The sequence below is a fragment of the Nerophis lumbriciformis genome, linkage group LG30 (genome assembly GCF_033978685.3).
Source record: "Nerophis lumbriciformis linkage group LG30, RoL_Nlum_v2.1, whole genome shotgun sequence".
Lineage (NCBI taxonomy): Eukaryota > Metazoa > Chordata > Actinopteri > Syngnathiformes > Syngnathidae > Nerophis > Nerophis lumbriciformis.
The window spans coordinates 26,821,158-26,840,086 of record NC_084577.2 but is presented as its reverse complement, the minus strand read 5'-3'; the positions used below and the strand labels follow the sequence as shown (position 1 = coordinate 26,840,086).

The 18,929-nt window shown below is 37.4% G+C and overlaps 1 protein-coding gene across 1 annotated transcript in view; it reads left to right on the top strand.

The window, feature by feature from the left end:
* LOC133572820 (rho guanine nucleotide exchange factor 17-like) overlaps positions 1-18,929 on the top strand; it is a 158,221-nt gene that overhangs the window by 115,679 nt on the left and 23,613 nt on the right. Inside the window, exons 7-19 of the mRNA XM_061925848.1 lie at positions 812-862; positions 937-1,046; positions 1,266-1,351; positions 4,530-4,648; positions 4,761-4,968; positions 9,056-9,129; positions 9,194-9,277; positions 9,342-9,445; positions 12,381-12,508; positions 12,578-12,697; positions 16,552-16,831; positions 16,913-16,999; positions 17,072-17,139. Of these exons, the coding sequence (XP_061781832.1) occupies positions 812-862; positions 937-1,046; positions 1,266-1,351; positions 4,530-4,648; positions 4,761-4,968; positions 9,056-9,129; positions 9,194-9,277; positions 9,342-9,445; positions 12,381-12,508; positions 12,578-12,697; positions 16,552-16,831; positions 16,913-16,999; positions 17,072-17,139 (1,519 nt within the window). The remainder of the gene's footprint in view (positions 1-811; positions 863-936; positions 1,047-1,265; positions 1,352-4,529; positions 4,649-4,760; positions 4,969-9,055; positions 9,130-9,193; positions 9,278-9,341; positions 9,446-12,380; positions 12,509-12,577; positions 12,698-16,551; positions 16,832-16,912; positions 17,000-17,071; positions 17,140-18,929) is intronic.

Below are 18,929 nucleotides of genomic sequence, written 5' to 3'. Positions count from 1 at the left end.
CGCAAATGGCGCGCGACCAAGCTTGAGGTTTTCCATCAAGCATGGAGTGATAGTTTAATATCGTATAAACGCATGCTTACCTTAGCTAAAGCTAAATATTACTCAAATCTCATCCGCCTCAACAAAAACGACCCTAAATTTTTGTTTAGTACAGTAGCATCGCTAACCCAACAAGGGACTCCTCCCTTACTCCCTCTTACTATTATGTTGGATCCACTATGGACTGGACTCTCACAATATTATGTCAGACCCACTCGACATCCATTGCTTTCGGTCTCCCCTAGAGGGGGGGGGGGGGGGGGGGGTTACCCACATATGCGGTCCTCTCCAAGGTTTCTCATAGTCATTCACATCGACGTCCCACTGGGGTGAGTTTTTCCTTGCCCTTATGTGGGCTCTGTACCAAGGATGTCGTTGTGGCTTGTGCAGCCCTTTGAGACACTTGTGATTTAGGGCTATATAAATAAACATTGATTGATTGATTGATTGATTGATTTTCCCCCAATTTCCATTGTATGTTATACTCTTCTGACACCACCAGATGGCAGTATAAGTGTCCACATACGTGGCCATAAGACCCCAATTCAGTAGTGTACATACTTTTGGAAATAAGAGCTAAAAGGTGCTGTCCACGCATGTGCCGCCTTAACAACAAAGCGCTGCGGGAAACCCTTGATACCGATCTTTTCTGATATTACATTTTAAAGCATTTATCGGCGATAATATCGGCAGTCCGATATTATCGGACATCCCTAATATCAAGTAATATTGTTTATATAACAATTAAAAAAACATTGTTTTGTTTTTTTAGATTTTGAATCCCCAAAGGAAGTTCCTGAGACAGGAGATGGTGATGGAGGCGGTAAGATGGTCACGTATGATCCCATAGCGAGCAAGCGTGGACTAACTCGTCGTTGTTGTCGTTGTTTCCTGCAGAAGACGGTCGGCGGCAAGAAGGACCGCTCCCTCTTCCTCTTCAGCGACCTGATCATATGCACCACTCTCAAGAGGAAGTCTGGATCACTGAGACGTAGCTCCATGAGCCTGTAAGCATTCAAACACACTACACACACCATGGGGGGTCCACACACTTTCCAGCCATTCCATTTATTTAGGTGCTAACTTGAGTACTTCTCAGACAAACTGAACGGTTCAGTTATGTGATGCTGAGAATTTGATAAGGGGTATTTTACACACACAAAAAACAAACAAAACAAATCCATATTAGCAGTTGTACTTGATGTCTCGTGTGTTTTGTTCGTCAGATACTCTGCTGCCAGTGTCATTGATACTTCAAGCAAGTACAAGTTCTTGTGGAAGCTTCCCCTGGAGGACGTGGAAGTGGTGAAGAGTAAGATTCCTTCTTGTCATCCCTAACATCCTTATGGGGCTGCAAATATTATTAATAACCACATTTTTTTATTATTGCGCAATTGCCATATTTTGGTACAGAAAAAAAGCAGTCGACCAACAACACTCTGCCAGAACTTAAGAAAAAATTATATATTTTTTTATATTGATTTTTGAAAATTAAGAATCAGGATGAATAAGAATCACGATTCGGATGGAAATCAATTTTTTTTGTGGGTCGGACGTCCTGCTTCTTGCCCAGTTTGCTGCTTTAAAACTTTAATTAACACTTTAATTAACACATCATCATTTTCTCATGTTGTTTCAACGTTGTATTTGTGTTGGATAATATCGGTTGGAAAAAGACCAACATTTCAATGGTCAAATTAAAGTCAAAACCCAAAATTGATTAAACATCGTCAAAATGCATGTTGTTTCAACGTTGTATTTGTGTTGTACAATTTTGGTGTGTAATGACCAAAATTCAATAATCAAATCAACGTCAGAACCCAACATTGATTTAACGGCGGCAAAAAGCACGTTCTTTCAACGTTGTATTTGTGTTGTAAAGTATTTGTTGGGAAATTTCCAAACTTCAATGGTCAAATCAACATCAGAACCCAACATTGAATAAACGTCATCAGAAAGCACGTTCTTTCAACGTTGTATTTGTGTCCTAGAATTTTGGTTGGGAAATTACCAACATTTAATGGTAAAATTAACGTCAGAACCCAACATTGATTAAACGTCTTCAAAAAGCATGTTGTTTCAACGTTGTATTTGTAAGAGACCGGGCTTTCTGCTCCGCCGCTCCCAGTCTGTGGAATGCTCTCCCTGACCACCTGAGGGCACCACAGACTGTGGATGCTTTTAAAAAAAGGCTTAAAAACCCTTCTTTTAAAAAAAAGCCTTGTTATAGATATATGCATACTAGTTCTAGCTATTAGGCTGTTCTAGTTTTTTTGGTTTTTTTAAATTATCTTTTTAGTATTTTTTTTTCCAATACAGTGTAGCACTTTGAGGTTGTTTGCTCAATGTAAAGTGCTTTTTACAAATAAAATCTATTATTATTATTATTATTATTATTATTTGTGTTGTAGAATTTTGGTTGGAAAAAGACCAAAATTCAATGGTCAAATCAACGTCAGAACCCAACATTGAATAAAGTCCGTCAGAAAGCATGTTCTTTCAACGTTGTAGTTGTGTCGTAGGATTTTGGTTGTGTAAAGACCAAAATTCAATAATCAAATCAACGTCAGAACCCAATATTGAATAAACGTCGTCAGAAAGCATGTTGTTTCAACGTTGTATTTGTAAGAGACCGGGCTTTCTGCTCCGCCGCTCCCAGTCTGTGGAATGCTCTCCCTGACCACCTGAGGTTACCACAGACTGTGGATGCTTTTAAAAATGGCTTAAAAACCCTTCTTTTTTTTAAAAAGCATTTTTATAGATATATGCATACTAGTTTTAGCTATTAGGCTGTTATAGTTTTTTTTTAAATTTTTTTAATCTTTTTAGTATTTATTTTTTTTCAATACACTGTAGCACTTTGAGGTTGTTTGCTCAATGTAAAGTGCTTTTTACAAATAAAATCTATTATTATTATTATTATTATTATTTGTGTTGTAGAATTTTGGTCGGAAAAAGACCAAAATTCAATGGTCAAATCAACGTCAGAACCCAACATTGAATAAAGTCCGTCAGAAAGCATGTTCTTTCAACGTTGTAGTTGTGTCGTAGGATTTTGGTTGTATAAAGACCAAAATTCAATAATCAAATCAACGTCAGAACCCAATATTGAATAAACGTCGTCAGAAAGCATGTTGTTTCAACGTTGTATTTGTAAGAGACCAGGCTTTCTGCTCCGCCGCTCCCAGTCTGTGGAATGCTCTCCCTGACCACCTGAGGGCACCACAGACTGTGGATGCTTTTAAAAAAGGCTTAAAAACCCTTCTTTTAAAAAAAGCCTTTTTATAGATATATGCATACTAGTTCTAGCTATTAGGCTGTTCTAGTTTTTTTTATTTTTTTATTATTATCTTTTTAGTATTTTTTTTTTCAATACACTGTAGCACTTTGAGGTTGTTTGCTCAATGTAAAGTGCTTTTTACAAATAAAATCTATTATTATTATTATTATTATTATTTGTGTTGTAGAATTTTGGTTGGAAAAAGACCAAAATTCAATGGTCAAATCAACGTCAGAACCCAACATTGAATAAACGTCGTCAGAAAGCACGTTCTTTCAACGTTGTATTTGTGTCGTAGAATTTTGGTTGGGAAATGACCAAAATTCAATAATCAAATCAACGTCAGAACCCAATATTGAATAAACGTCGTCAGAAAGCATGTTGTTTCAACGCTGTATTTGTAAGAGACCGGGCTTTCTGCTCCGCCGCTCCCAGTCTGTGGAATGCTCTCCCTGACCACCTGAGGGCACCACAGACTGTGGATGCTTTTAAAAAAGGCTTAAAAACCCTTCTTTTAAAAAAAAAAGCCTTTTTATTAATATATGCATGCTAGTTCTAGCTATTAGGCTGTTCTATTTTTTTAAGTTTTTTTTAATTATCTTTTTATTATTTATTTATTTTTTCAATACACTGCAGCACTTTGAGGTTGTTTGCTCAATGTAAAGTGCTTTTTACAAATAAAATCTATTATTATTATTATTATTATTATTATTATTATTATTATTATTATTATTTGTTTTGTAGAATTTTGGTTGTAAAAAGACCAAAATTCAATGGTCAAATCAACATCAGAACCCAACATTGAATAAACGTCGTCAAAAAGCACGTTCTTTCAACGTTGTATTTGTGTCGTAGAATTTTGTTTGGGAAATGACCAAAATTCAATGATCAAATCAACGTCAAAACCCAACATTGATTAAACATCGTCAAAATGCATGTTGTTTCAACGTTGTATTTGTGTTGTACAATTTTGGTGTGTAATGACCAAAATTCAATGGTCAAATCAACGTCAGAACCCAACATTAAATAAACGTCGTCAGAAAGCACGTTCTTTCAACGTTGTATTTGTGTCGTAGAATTTTGGTTGGGAAATTACCAACATTTAATGGTCAAATCAACGTCAGAACCCAACATTGATTAAACGTTGTCAAAAAGCATGTTGTTTCAACGTTGTTATAGTTTTCTCCTGACTTCTGGGACGTCTGTTCAGGTTCCACACAGACAACGAACAAAGAAAACGTCCAGAAAACAATTAGTCGACTAGATGAGGACGTAAGCACCTTGGGGCAAATCAGCAAACTGTCTGAGACCCTCAGTTGTCCGCACCAGGTATACACACACACACACACACACACACACACACACACACACACACACACACACACACACACACACACACACACACACACACACACACACACGTTTACCTTGCTTATGTCAGCCCTTAGATGAGGCGCTGAAGGACCTGATGGCCTCGGTGCACAAGGAGCTGTCAGAGAAGCAGTCCTTGGCCTTCAACATGACCTTCCTGCCCACCAAGCTGGAGTTCACCGCCGTCTCGGCCGAGAGCAGTTTCGTCTTCGAATTCTCGTCGCCCGACGCCCGCTCCAACTTCGAGCAGGCCTTCGAGGAAGCAAAGAAGAAACTGGGTGAGTGAGACGGAACACGTCGCTTCCGGGTCCGATTTCCAGTCCCAATCTGATACTTGGGCAATAGATTATAGAAGTGACTCTCCAACACTGGCTCCATCTAGTGGTACGCCAATGAATCACTTGATTAAAATAGTGTTTTATTTTCCTATATTCAAACACAGTGTTACTGTTCAAACTGCGTGTAATGTTACAGTGGGCGGAAATATGAAATACACTTGTAATAAAACATCTGCCTTTTTTTTTTATCAAACGTGCCAAGGAAATACACAAGAGGACACAAGTAAAGGAAATTAAATGAGCTCAAATAAACGTACAAATATGTACATACAGCTAGCCGAAGTAGCATTTTAGCGTCGATTAGCTTGCAGTCATTACTGACTAAAGATGTCTGATTATCACTCCACACAAGTCAATAACATCAACAAAGCTCATCTTTGTACAGTATAAAACGTTTGGTGGACAAAATGAGACAAAGACGGAGTGGCATAAAACACGTCTTTCAGGAATGCGTTATGTTGATATGTGTCTGTGGTTTCTCTTTTATTTTATTATTTCTTATATTTGTATTTGTATTTATTTATTTTTATTTTTTACATGTTGAGGGGAAAAACGCCTTTGATGCATTTTTTTTTTTGCTATTCCTATCAATTATATGTGTCTAAAACCCAGTAAACAAATGTTTAAAAAAAAAAAAAAAAAAGGCAAATAACACTCTAACCACTCGGCCACTGAGTAGGTATATACCTACATATAATATATAATACTATAATACTATATAACACCTACAAATATGTACATACAGCGAGCCGAAATATCATTTTAGCGTCATTACTGACCAAAGATGTCTGATTATCACTCCACACAAGTCAATAACATCAACAAAGCTCATCTTTGTACAGTATAAAACGTTTGGTGGACAAAATGAGACAAAGACGGAGTGGCATGAAACACGTCTTTCAGGAATGCGTTATGTTGATATGTGTCTGTGGTTTCTCTTTTATTTTATTATTTCTTATATTTGTATTTATTTATTTTTATTTTTTTACATGTTGAGGGGAAAAACGCCTTTGATGCATTTTTTTGCTATTCCTATCAATTATGTGTGTGTAAAACCCAGTAAACAAATGTTAAAAAAAAAAAAAAAAAAGGCAAATAACACTAACCACTCGGCCACTGAGTAGGTATATACCTACATATAATATATAATACTATAATACTATATAACACATACACATATGTACATACAGCTAGCCGAAATATTATTTTAGCGTCATTACTGACCAATGTCTGATTATCACTCCACACAAGTCAATAACATCAACAAAGCTCATCTTTGTACAGTGTAAAACGTTTGGTGGACAAAATGAGACAAAGACGGAGTGGCATGAAAGACGTCTTTCAGGAATGCGTAATGTTGATATGTGTCTGTGGTTTCTCTTTTATTTAATTTAGTTATTTCTTATATTTGTATTTTTATTTATTTATTTTTATTTTTTACATGTTGAGGGGAAAAACGCCTTTGATGCATTTTTTTGCTATTCCTATCAATTATGTGTGTGTGTAAAACCCAGTAAACAAATGTTTAAAAAAAATAATTAAAAAAAAGGCAAATAACACTCTAACCACTCGGCCACTGAGTAGGTATATACCTACATATAATATATAATACTATATAACACATACAAATATGTACATACAGCGAGCCGAAATATCATTTTAGCGTCATTACTGACCAAAGATGTCTGATTATCACTCCACACAAGTCAATAACATCAACAAAGCTCATCTTTGTACAGTATAAAACGTTTGGTGGACAAAATGAGACAAAGACGGAATGGCATAAAACACGTCTTTCAGGAATGTGTTATGTTGACATGTGTCTTTGGTTTCTCTTTTGTTTAATTATTTCTTAAACATGCACCTGGGGATAGGTTGATAGGCAACACTAAATTGGCCCTAGTTTGTGAATGTGAGTGTGAATGTTGTCTGTCTATCTGTGTTTGCCCTGTGATGAGTTGGCGTCTTGTCCAGGGTGTACCCCGCCTTCCGCCCGAATGCAGCCGAGATAGGCTCCAGCACCCTCCCGCCACCCTGAAAGGGACAAGCGGTAGAAAATGGGGATGGATGGATAGCTTGCAGTCATTACTGACCAAAGATGTCTGATTATCACTCCACGCAAGTCAATAACATCAACAAAGCTCATCTTTGTACAGTATAAAACGTTTGGTGGACAACATGAGACAAAGACGGAGTGGCATGAAACACGTCTTTCAGGAATGTAAATGATAAATGGGTTATACTTGTATAGCGCTTTTCTACCTTCAAGGTACTCAAAGCGCTTTGACACTATTTCCACATTCACCCATTCACACACACATTCACACACTGATGGAGGGAGCTGCCATGCAAGGCGCTAACCAGCAGCCATCAGGAGCAAGGGGTGAAGTGTCTTGCCCAAGGACACAACGGACGTGACTAGGATGGTAGAAGGTGGGGATTGAATCCCAGTAACCAGCAACACTCCGATTGCTGGCACGGCCACTCTACCAACTTCGCCACGCCGTCCCCATGCGGATCTTGGGCCGTTATTTGCCTTTCTTTTTTTTTTTTAAACAGTTGTTTACTGGGTTTTAGACACATATAGTTGACAGGAATAGCAAAAAATGCATCATATGCTGTTTTTCCCCTCAACATGTAAAAAAATAAATAAATAAATAAAAATTAATTAAAAATACTCATATTTGTATTTTTATTTATTTGTATTTATTAAAATGTATTTTTAATTTATTTGTATTTATTTAAAAAAAAAAATAATTTAAAAAAATAAAAATAAATACAAATAAATAAAAATACTTATATTTGTATTTTAATTTATTTGTATTTATTTTTAATTTATTTGTATTTATTTTTTTAAATTTAAAATGTTTTTTTTTACATGTTGAGGGGAAAAACAGCGTATGATAAAAATAAAAATAAATACAAATAAATAAAAATACAAATATAAGTATTTTTATTTATTTGTATTTATTTGTATTTTTTTTTTATTCAATTTTTTTTAAATAAATACAAATAAATTAAAAATAAATACAAATAAATAAAAATTAATTAAAAATTAATTACAAATATTTATATTTGTATTTTTATTTATTTGTATTTATTTGTATTTATTTTTAATTTATTTGTATTTATTTTAAAAAAAATACAAATAAATACAAATAAATAAAAATACTTATATTTGTATTTTTATTTATTTGTATTTATTTTTAATTTATTTGTTTGTTTGTTTTTTAATTTAAAATGTTTTTTTTTACATGTTGAGGGGGAAAACAGCATATGATTAAAATAAAAATAAATAAAAATAAATAAAAATACAAATATAAGTATTTTTATTTATTTGTATTTATTTTTATTTTTTTTAAATTCAATTTTTTTTAAATAAATACAAATAAATTAAAAATAAATTGTAATAAATACAAATAAATAAAAATTAATTAAAAATAGTTATTTGTATTTTTATTTATTTGTATTTATTTGTATTTATTTTTAATTTATTTGTATTTATTTAAAAAAAAATACAAATAAATACAAATACTTATATTTGTATTTTTATTTATTTGTATTTATTTTTAATTTATTTGTATTTATTTTTTTTAATTTAAAATGTTTTTTTTTTACATGTTGAGTGGAAAAACAGCATATGATTAAAATAAAAATAAATACAAATAAATAAAAATACAAATATAAATATTTGTATTTATTTGTATTTATTTTTATTTTTTTTAAATAAATACAAATAAATTAAAATACATTTTAATAAATACAAATAAATAAAAATACAAATAAGTATTTTTATTTATTTTTAATTAATTTTTAATTATTTTTTATTTATTTATTAATTAATTTTTTTACATGTTGAGGGGAAAAACAGCATTTGATGCATTTTTTGCTATTCCTGTCAATTATATGTGTCTAAAACCCAGTAAGCAAAAAAAAAAAAAAAAAGGTAAACAATGGCCTAAGATCCGATCCCATTAACGTGAAGATGAATACTAGTTTGTCATTCTGGGTTGCCATGTGTGTTCAGCCATGAACAAGGACCAATGGGACCCCGAGTTCCTGAAGGCCATTCCCATCATGAAGACGCGCAGTGGAATGCAGGTGAGATCTACCACCTTGTCGTTTAAACAATATGGACGTCATCTTTGTACAATTCTTCCCCCAGTTTTCCTGTGCCTCCCCGAGCCACACCTGCCCCGAAAGCGGCTGTGAAGTGTGGGTGTGCAACAGCGACGGCTACGTCGGACAGGTGAGAATGTCGGCGTGGAAGGATTGTGTTTGGAATAGTGACAGCTGTGACGTTTCCCCCTCAGGTGTGTCTCCTGAATATCAAAGATGAGCCCACAGTGGAGGCTTGTATCGCCGTGTGCTCGGCAAGGATCATCTGTATCGCTGCTGTGCCCGGACTGAAGGGGAGGTCAGTGACACACACACACACACACACACACACACACATACACACACACACACACACACACACACACATAAGAGCTCCACGTGTCCTGGAAAACCTGGAAAATGATTAACTAATTTTACAGTCATGGAAAATTAGGAAAACATGTCAAATATCCTGGAAACGGATAAATTATCCTTGAAAATTGGAGCCTTGAATAGGTCGATAATTCATAACACACTGATTGATTCATTATTTATTTGATATTCATTATTATTTATAACACACATGGTATCGCACATGACATCACACACAAGTAAACACCCTGCACGACTGCTTGTATCGCACATGATATCACACACAAGTAAACACTCTGCAGGACAGCGTGTATCGCACATGATATCACACACAAGTAAACATGCTGCAAGACTGCTTCTGTCGCACATGATATCATACATTGTATCGCACATGACATCACACACAAGTAAACACCCTGCACGACTGCTTGCATTGCACATGATATCACACACAAGTAGACACTGCAGGACTGCTTGTATCGCACATGATATCACACACAACTAAACACACCAGGACTGCGTGTGTCGCACATGATATCACACACAAGTAAACACCATGCAGGACAGCGTGTATCGCACATGATATCACACACAAGTAAACACGCTGCAGGACTGCTTCTATCGCACATGATATCACACATGGTATTGCATATGACATCACTCACAAGTAAACACCCTGCATGACTGCTTGTATTGCATATGATATCACACACAAGTAGACACTGGAGGACTGTCTGTATCGCACATGATGTCACACACAAGTAAACACCCTGCACGACTGCTTGTATTGCACATGATATCACACACAACTAAACACACCAGGACTGCGTGTATCGCACATGATATCACACACAAGTAAACACCCTGTAGGACGGCGTGTATCGCATATGATATCACACACAAGTAAACACGCTGCAGGACTGCTTCTATCGCACATGATATCACACATGGTATCGCACATGACATCACACACAAGTAAACACCCTGCATGACTGCTTGTATTGCACATAATATCACACACAAGTAGACACTGTAGGACTGTCTGTATTGCCCATGATATCACACACAACTAAACACACCAGGACTGCGTGTGTCGCACATGATATCACACACAAGTAAACACCCTGCAGGACAGCGTGTATCGCACATGATATCACACACAAGTAAACACCCTGCAGGACAGCGTGTATCGCACATGACATCACACACAAGTAAACACCCTGCACAACTGCTTGTATTGCACATAATATCACACACAAGTAGACACTGTAGGACTGTCTGTATTGCCCATGATATCACACACAACTAAACACACCAGGACTGCGTGTGTCGCACATGATATCACACACAAGTAAACACCCTGCAGGACAGCGTGTATCGCACATGATATCACACACAAGTAAACACGCTGCAGGACTGCTTCTATCACACATGGTACCGCATATGACATCACACACAAGTAAACACCCCGCACGACTGCTTGTATTGCACATGATATCACACACAAGTAGACACTGTAGGACTGTCTGTATTGCACATGATATCACACACAAGTAGACACTGCAGGACTGCTTGTATCGCACATGATATCACACACAACTAAACACACCAGGACTGCGTGTGTCGCACATGATATCACACACAAGTAAACACCCTGCAGGACAGCGTGTATCGCACATGATATCACACACAAGTAAACACGCTGCAGGACTGCTTCTATCGCAAATGATATCACACATGGTATCACATATGACATCACACACAAGTAAACACCCTGCATGACTGCTTGTATTGCACATGATATCACACACAAGTAGACACTACAGGACTGTCTGTATCACACATGATATCACATGCAAGTAGACACTGCAGGACTGCTTGTATTGCACTTGATATCACACACAAGTAAACACACTACAGGACTGCTTGTATCGCACATGATATCACACACAAGTAAACATCCTGCAGGTCAGCGTGCATCGCACATGATATCACACACAAGTAAACACGCTGCAGGACTGCTTCTATCCCACATGATATCACACACAAGTAAACACTCTGTACGACTGCTTGTATCGCACATGACATCACACACAATTAAACACCCTGCACGTCTGCTTGTATTGCACATGATATCACACACAAGTAGACACTGCAGGACTGTCTGTAGCACACATGATATCACACGCAAGTAGACACTGCAGGACTGCTTGTATCGCACATGACATCACACACAAGTAGACACTGCAGGACTGTTTGTATCCCACACGATATCACGCGCAAGTAGACACTTCAGGACTGCTTGTATCGCACATGATATCACACCAGTAAACACGCTGCAGGACTGCTTGTATCGCACATGATATCACACACAAGTAAACACGCTGCAGGACTGCTTGTATCGCACATGATATCACACACTTTACATGCAAACACATATCATTCAATTGTTATTTTTTGCCTATATAAGACAGATATTCGATACCAATATGGGTTGGGTAAATACCAATATGGGATGGGTAAATACCAATATGGGATGGGTAAATACCAATATGGGTGGGGTAAATACCAAAATGGGATGGGTAAATACCAATATGGGATGGATAAATACCAATATGGGATGTGTAAATACCAATATGGAATGTGTAAATACCAATATGGGATGTGTAAATACCAATATGGGATGTGTAAATACCAATATGGGATGGGTAAATACCAATATGGGATGTGTAAATACCAATATGGGATGTGTAAATACCAATATAGGATGGGTAAATACCAATATGGGATGTGTAAATACCAATATGGGATGGGTAAATACCAATATGGGATGTGTAAATACCAATATAGGATGGGTAAACCAGTGTGTCTTGACTTCCCAGGGAGCGTGGACACGGGGCGGCCGCCGCTACCACCACGCCCGCCGCTCCCACCACGCCCGACCACACCCAGCAGCAGCTGCACATTTCCATCTCTCGCTCCTCCCTGGAGATGACCGATCAACCCACCGGTAATTTCCCCCACACCACCACGTCACCAGCGAAGACGCCATGTGGTTTCACACCTTGGTGTCTTGAAGGTCCGGGGGCGGAGCTTGTCCCGTTCGACAGTGACGATACGGATGACGAGGACTCGCCGAGCCCTTCGTCCACCCTGCAGAGTCAAGCCAGCCACTCCACCATCTCCTCCAGCTACGGCAGTGAGTCACCTCAGTGGGCACGTCTCACGGACGGGGTTGAGGTCGGGGTTCTCAGGTTTCTCGACACAATACTTATTCAAGCCTGCCTTAATAGAGCAGTAACTACCTTTCCCCTAACAGTATTATCGCTTGTATCGCACATGATATTACACACAAGTAAACACGCTGCAGGACCGCTTGTATCGCACATGATATCACACACAAGTAAACACACTACAGGACTGCTTGTATCGCACATGATATCACACACAAGTAAACACGCTGCAGGACTGCTTGTATCGCACATGATATCACACACAAGTAAACACACTACAGGACTGCTTGTATCGCACATTATATCACACACAAGTAAACACCCTGCAGCACAGCGTGTATCGCACATGATATCACACACAAGTAAACACACTACAGGACTGCTTGTATCGCACATGATATCACACACAAGTAAACACACTACAGGACTGCTTGTATCGCACATGATATCACACACAAGTAAACACGCTGCAGGACTGCTTGTATCACACATGATATCACATACAAGTAAACACTCTGTAGGACCGCTTGTATTGAACGTGATATCACACACAAGTAAACACTCTGCAAGACCACTTGTATCGCACATGATGTCACACACAAGTAGGCACTGCAGGACTGTCTGTATCGCACATGATATCACACGCAAGTAGACGCTGCAGGACTGCTTGAATCACACTTGATATCACACTAGTAAACACGCCGCAGGACTGCTTGTATCGCACATGATATCACACACACGTAAACACCCTGCAGGACAGCGTGTATCACACATGATATCACACACAAGTAAACACTCTGCAGGGCCGTTTGTTTCGCACATGATATCACACACAAGTAGGCACCGCAGGACCGTCTGTATCGCACATGATATCACACGCAAGTAGACACGTGACATGACTGCTTGTATAGCACATGACATCACACACAAGTAAACACCCTGTACGACTGCTTGTATTACACATGATATCACACACAAGTAGGCACTGCAGGACTGTCTGTATCGCACATGATATCACACGCAAGTAGACGCTGCAGGACTGTTTGTATCACACATGATATCACACACAAGTAAACACTCTGCAGGACCGCTTGTATCGCACATGATATCACACACAAGTAGCCACCGCAGGACCGTCTGTATCGCACATGATATCACACGCAAGTAGACACTGCAGGACTGCTTGTATCACACATGATATCACACAAAAGTAAACACCCTTCAGGACAACGTGTATTGCACATGATATCACACACAAGTAAACACCCTGCAGGACAGCATGTATCGCACATGATATCGCACACAAGTAAACACTCTGCAGGACCGCTTGTATTGAACGTGATATCACACACAAGTAAACACTCTGCAAGACCACTTGTATCGCACATGATGTCACACACAAGTAGACACTGCAGGACTGTCTGTATCGCACATGATATCACACGCAAGTAGACGCTGCAGGACTGCTTGTATCACACATGATATCACACTAGTAAACACGCCGCAGGACTGCTTGTATCGCACATGATATCACACACAAGTAAACACCCTGCAGGACAGCGTGTATCGCACATGATATCACACACAAGTAAACACGCTGCAGGACTGCTTCTATCGCACATGATATCACACACAAGTAACACCCTGCAGGACAGTGTGTATCGCACATGATATCACACACAAGTAAACACGCTGCAGGACAGCGTGTATCGCACATGATATCACACACAAGTAAACACCCTGCAGGACAGTGTGTATCGCACATGATATCACACACAAGTAAACACCCTGCAGGACAGTGTGTATCGCACATGATATCACACACAAGTAAACACGCTGCAGGACTGCTTCTATCGCACATTATATCGCACACAAGTTGATACTTGCCTTGTTGATACACAGGTTGGACACATAACTGTCCAATGGAAGGATGAATAATTGAAGTGTGAAGTGAATTATATTTATATAGCGCTTTTCTCTAGTGACTCAAAGCACTTTTACATAGTGAAAGCCAATATCTAAGTTACATTTAAAGCAGTGTGGGTGGCACTGGGAGCAGGTGGGTAAAGTGTCTTGCCCAAGGACACAACGGCAGTGACTAGGATGGCGAAAACGGGGATCGAACCCGGAACCCTCAAGTTGCTGGCACGGCCTCTCTACCAACCGAGCTATGCCGCCCCATTAGGTTACGTTAATAATTACAAACTTGCACAAAGTAATTGTAAATGCTAGTTAATTTCCACAAACAAAGAAAACTATAGGCTATGAGGAGACAGCAGCTACACAACAGCTAAGCACACAAGAGCACACTAGATACGTAATAATCTTTGAACACTGTTGCAGTGTAAAACCGCACATTTGTCAATATAAATAAGTATCAAATAATATATATATATATAGTTTTCACATTTTTTTTAAATCGATTTTTGTGTTGTAGAACAGTGGTCCCCAAGCATGTTGTTTCAATGTTAGGTTTGAGTTGCTCAACGTCAGGACCTAATTCAACAAGTTCTCAACGTTGTTTCAATGTCTTGTGCCCGCTGGGATTGTTCCCTCACTTGAGCACACCTTTTTTTTTTAACATTCCACACGACTAAATAACACAAGTATCGTGCTGATATCGCATCGGACCAACTTCTGTTTCGGCGAATATTCAAGGTTCCAGTATCGAAACAAATAAGTCGTATCGTGGTAGCCTTTGTTTAAACTAGTGATTAGATCAGTGTTTTTCAACCTTTTTTGAGCCAAGGCACATTTTTGCGTTGAAAAAATGCGGAGGAGGCACACCACCAACAGAAATCAGTAAAAAACGAAACTCAGTTGACAGTAAGAAGTCGTTGTCGCAATTGTTGGATATGACTTTAAAGCATTACCAAGCATGCATCACTATAGCTCTTGTCTCAAAGTAGGTGTACTGTCACCACCTGTCACATCACACCCTGACTTATTTGGAGTTTTTTGCTGTTTTCCTGTGTGTAGTGTTTTACTTCTTGTCCTGCGCTCCTATTTTGGTGGCTTTTTCTCTCTTTTTTTTGGTATTTTCCTGTAGCAGTTTCATGTCTTCCTTTGAGCTATTTTTCTACTTTGTTTTAGCAATCAAGAATATTTCAGCTGTTTTTATCCTTCTTTGTGGGGACATTGTTGATTGTCATGTCATGTTCAGATGTACATTGTCTTTGCTCCACAGTAAGTCTTTGCTGTCGTCCAGCATTTTGTTTTTCTTTACTTTGTAGCCAGTTCAGTTTTAGTTTTGTTCTGCATCGCCTTCCCTAAGCTTCAATGCCTTTTCTTAGGGGCACTCACCTTTTGTTTATTTTTGGTTTAAGCATTAGATACCTTTTTTTTTACCTGCACACTAACTCTGTTTCCGACATTTACAAAGCAATTAGCTACCGGCTGCCACCTACTGATATGGAAGAGTATTACACGGTTACTCTGCCGAGCTCTAGACAGCACCAACACTTAACAACAACACATCATTTGCAGACTATAATTACTGCTTTGCAAAAAATATTTTTAACCCAAATAGGTGAAATTAGATAATCTCCCACGACACACCAGACTGTATCTCACGGCACACTCGTGTGCCGCGGCACAGTGGTTGAAAAACACTGGATTAGATGACCCGATACTGGAAAACATTCAAGATAGTTAAAAAGAACGATATCCAACAATTATCGGTATCGACATTGCATCTTTTACTCTTTACATTGTATCTATTTTTTATCATTTTTGCAATAAATTGCCCCGAGACGCACGTTGAATAGTGATACCTGTACTGTCCCTGTCCCTGATTTCCTTCTCCATCTTCCCCCCGAAGACGAAGAGGCTCCGTGCTCCAAGGACTTGGTCGCCGAGACCACCAGCAGCGAGGAGGAGCAGGAGTTGTCGGTGGCCAGCTCATACTCCGCCCCGGGGACGTTGACGGTCGGAGGCGGAGGCGGAGGAGGAGGCAGAGCCCACGCGGAAAGCCCGATGGACGGCCGCGCCATGCGCCGCTCCTCCAGGGGCTCCTTCACCAGAGCCAGCCTGGAAGACCTCCTCAGCATCGACCCCGAGGCCTACCAGAGCTCCGTGTGGCTCGGCACTGAAGACGGATGGTGTGTGTGTGTGTGTGATACTCTTAACAAAATGTTCCAACTGTGTGGCATGATACTCTCCAATCCTTCCTCCCGGTTCAGTATCCACGTGTACCAGTCCTCAGACAATATCCGCAACCGCAAGAACAGCATGAAGATGCAGCACGCCGCCTCCATCTTGTGTATACTGTAAGTGTTCCGCCACATGCAAATATCTTTGTGTACATCATGTGTTGTTGTTTTTTTTACCCCTTCTGGCAGGTATTTGGACAACAAAGTCTTTGTGTCGCTCGCCAACGGTGAAGTGATCGTCTACCAGAGAGAAGCAGGTAAACTCGCACTGTGCATGGAAATTACACATCCACCCACACTGCAAAAAGGCAGTGTTCAAAAACAAGAACAAAAAATACAAAAATTAGGCGTATTTTATTTGAACTAACAAATAAAATACCCCTAATTTTTGTATTTTTTGCAACACATTTTTTTGTATTTTTTTGCAAAAAGTCAAAGTTCAAAAACAAGAAGAAAAAAATAGAAAAATTAGGGGTATTTTATTCGAACTAACAAATAAAATACCCCGAAATACCTAAATACAAAAAATAGGGGTATTTTATTTGTTAGTTCAAATAAAATACCCCTAATTTTTGTATTTTTTTTTCTTGTTTTTGAACACTCACTTTTTGCAGTGTGGAAATTACACATCCACCCACACTTGTTTTCTTGTTCAAAAACAAGAAAAAACAAAACAAAAATTAGGGATATTTTATTTGAACTAACAAATAAAATACCCCTAATTTTTGTATTTTTTGCAACAAAAAAAAGTTGTATTTTTTGCAAAAAGTCAGTGTTCAAAAACAAGAAAAAAAATAGGGGTATTATCTTTGAACTAACAAATAAAATACCCCTAATTTTTGTATTTTTTGCAAAACATTTTTTTGTATTTTTTGCATAAACTCAGTGTTCAAAAACAAGAAGAAAAAAATACAAACATTAGGGGTATTTTATTTGTTAGTTCAAATAAAATACCCCTAATTTTTTTTTTTTTTTTTCTTGAAAAAAATACCAAAAAGAAATTTCTTGAAAAAAATTCAAAAATTAGGGGTATTTTATTTGAAGTAACAAATAAAATGCCCCTAATTTTTGTATGTATTTTTTTCTTGTTTTTGAACACTGACTTTTTGCAAAAAATACAAAAATTAGGCGTATTTTATTTGAACTACAAATAAAATACCCCTTAATTTTTGTATTTTTTTCAAAACATTTATTTTTTTATTTTTTGCCCCTAATTTTTGTATTTTTTTTCTTGTTTTTGAACACTGACTTTTTGCAAAAAATACAAAAATTAGGCGTATTTTATTTGAACTACAAATAAAATACCTCTAATTTTTTTATTTATTTTTTATTGTTTTTGAACACTGACTTTTTACAGTGTGGAAATTACACATCCACCCACACTGCTAAAAGTCAGTGTTCAAAAACAAAAACAAAAAATACAAAAATTAGGCGTATTTTATTTGAACTAACAAATAAAATACCCTTTAATTTTTGTATTTTTTGCAAAACATTTTTTTTGTATTTTTTGCTAAAAGTCAGTGTTCAAAAACAAGAAAAAAAGAAAAATTAAATACCCCTAAATAACAAATAAAATACCCCTAAATACAAAAAATAGGGGTATTTTATTTGTTAGTTCAAATAAAATACCCCTAATTTTTGTATTTTTTTTCTTGTTTTTGAACACTCACTTTTTGCAGTGTGGAAATTACACATCCACCCACACTTGTTTTCTTGTTCAAAAACAAGAAAAAACAAAACAAAAATTAGGGGTATTTTATTTGAACTAACAAATAAAATACCCCTAATTTTTGTATTTTTGCAAAAAAAAAAGTTGTATTTTTTGCAAAAAGTCAGTGTTCAAAAACAAGAAAAAAAAAATAGGGGTATTATATTTGAACTAACAAATAAAATACCCCTAATTTTTGTATTTTTTGCAAAACATTTTTTTGTATTTTTTGCATAAACTCAGTGTTCAACAACAAGAAGAAAAAAAAAAAAAAAATTAGGGGTATTTTATTTGTTAGTTCAAATAAAATATCCCTAATTTTTGTTTTGTTTTTTCTTG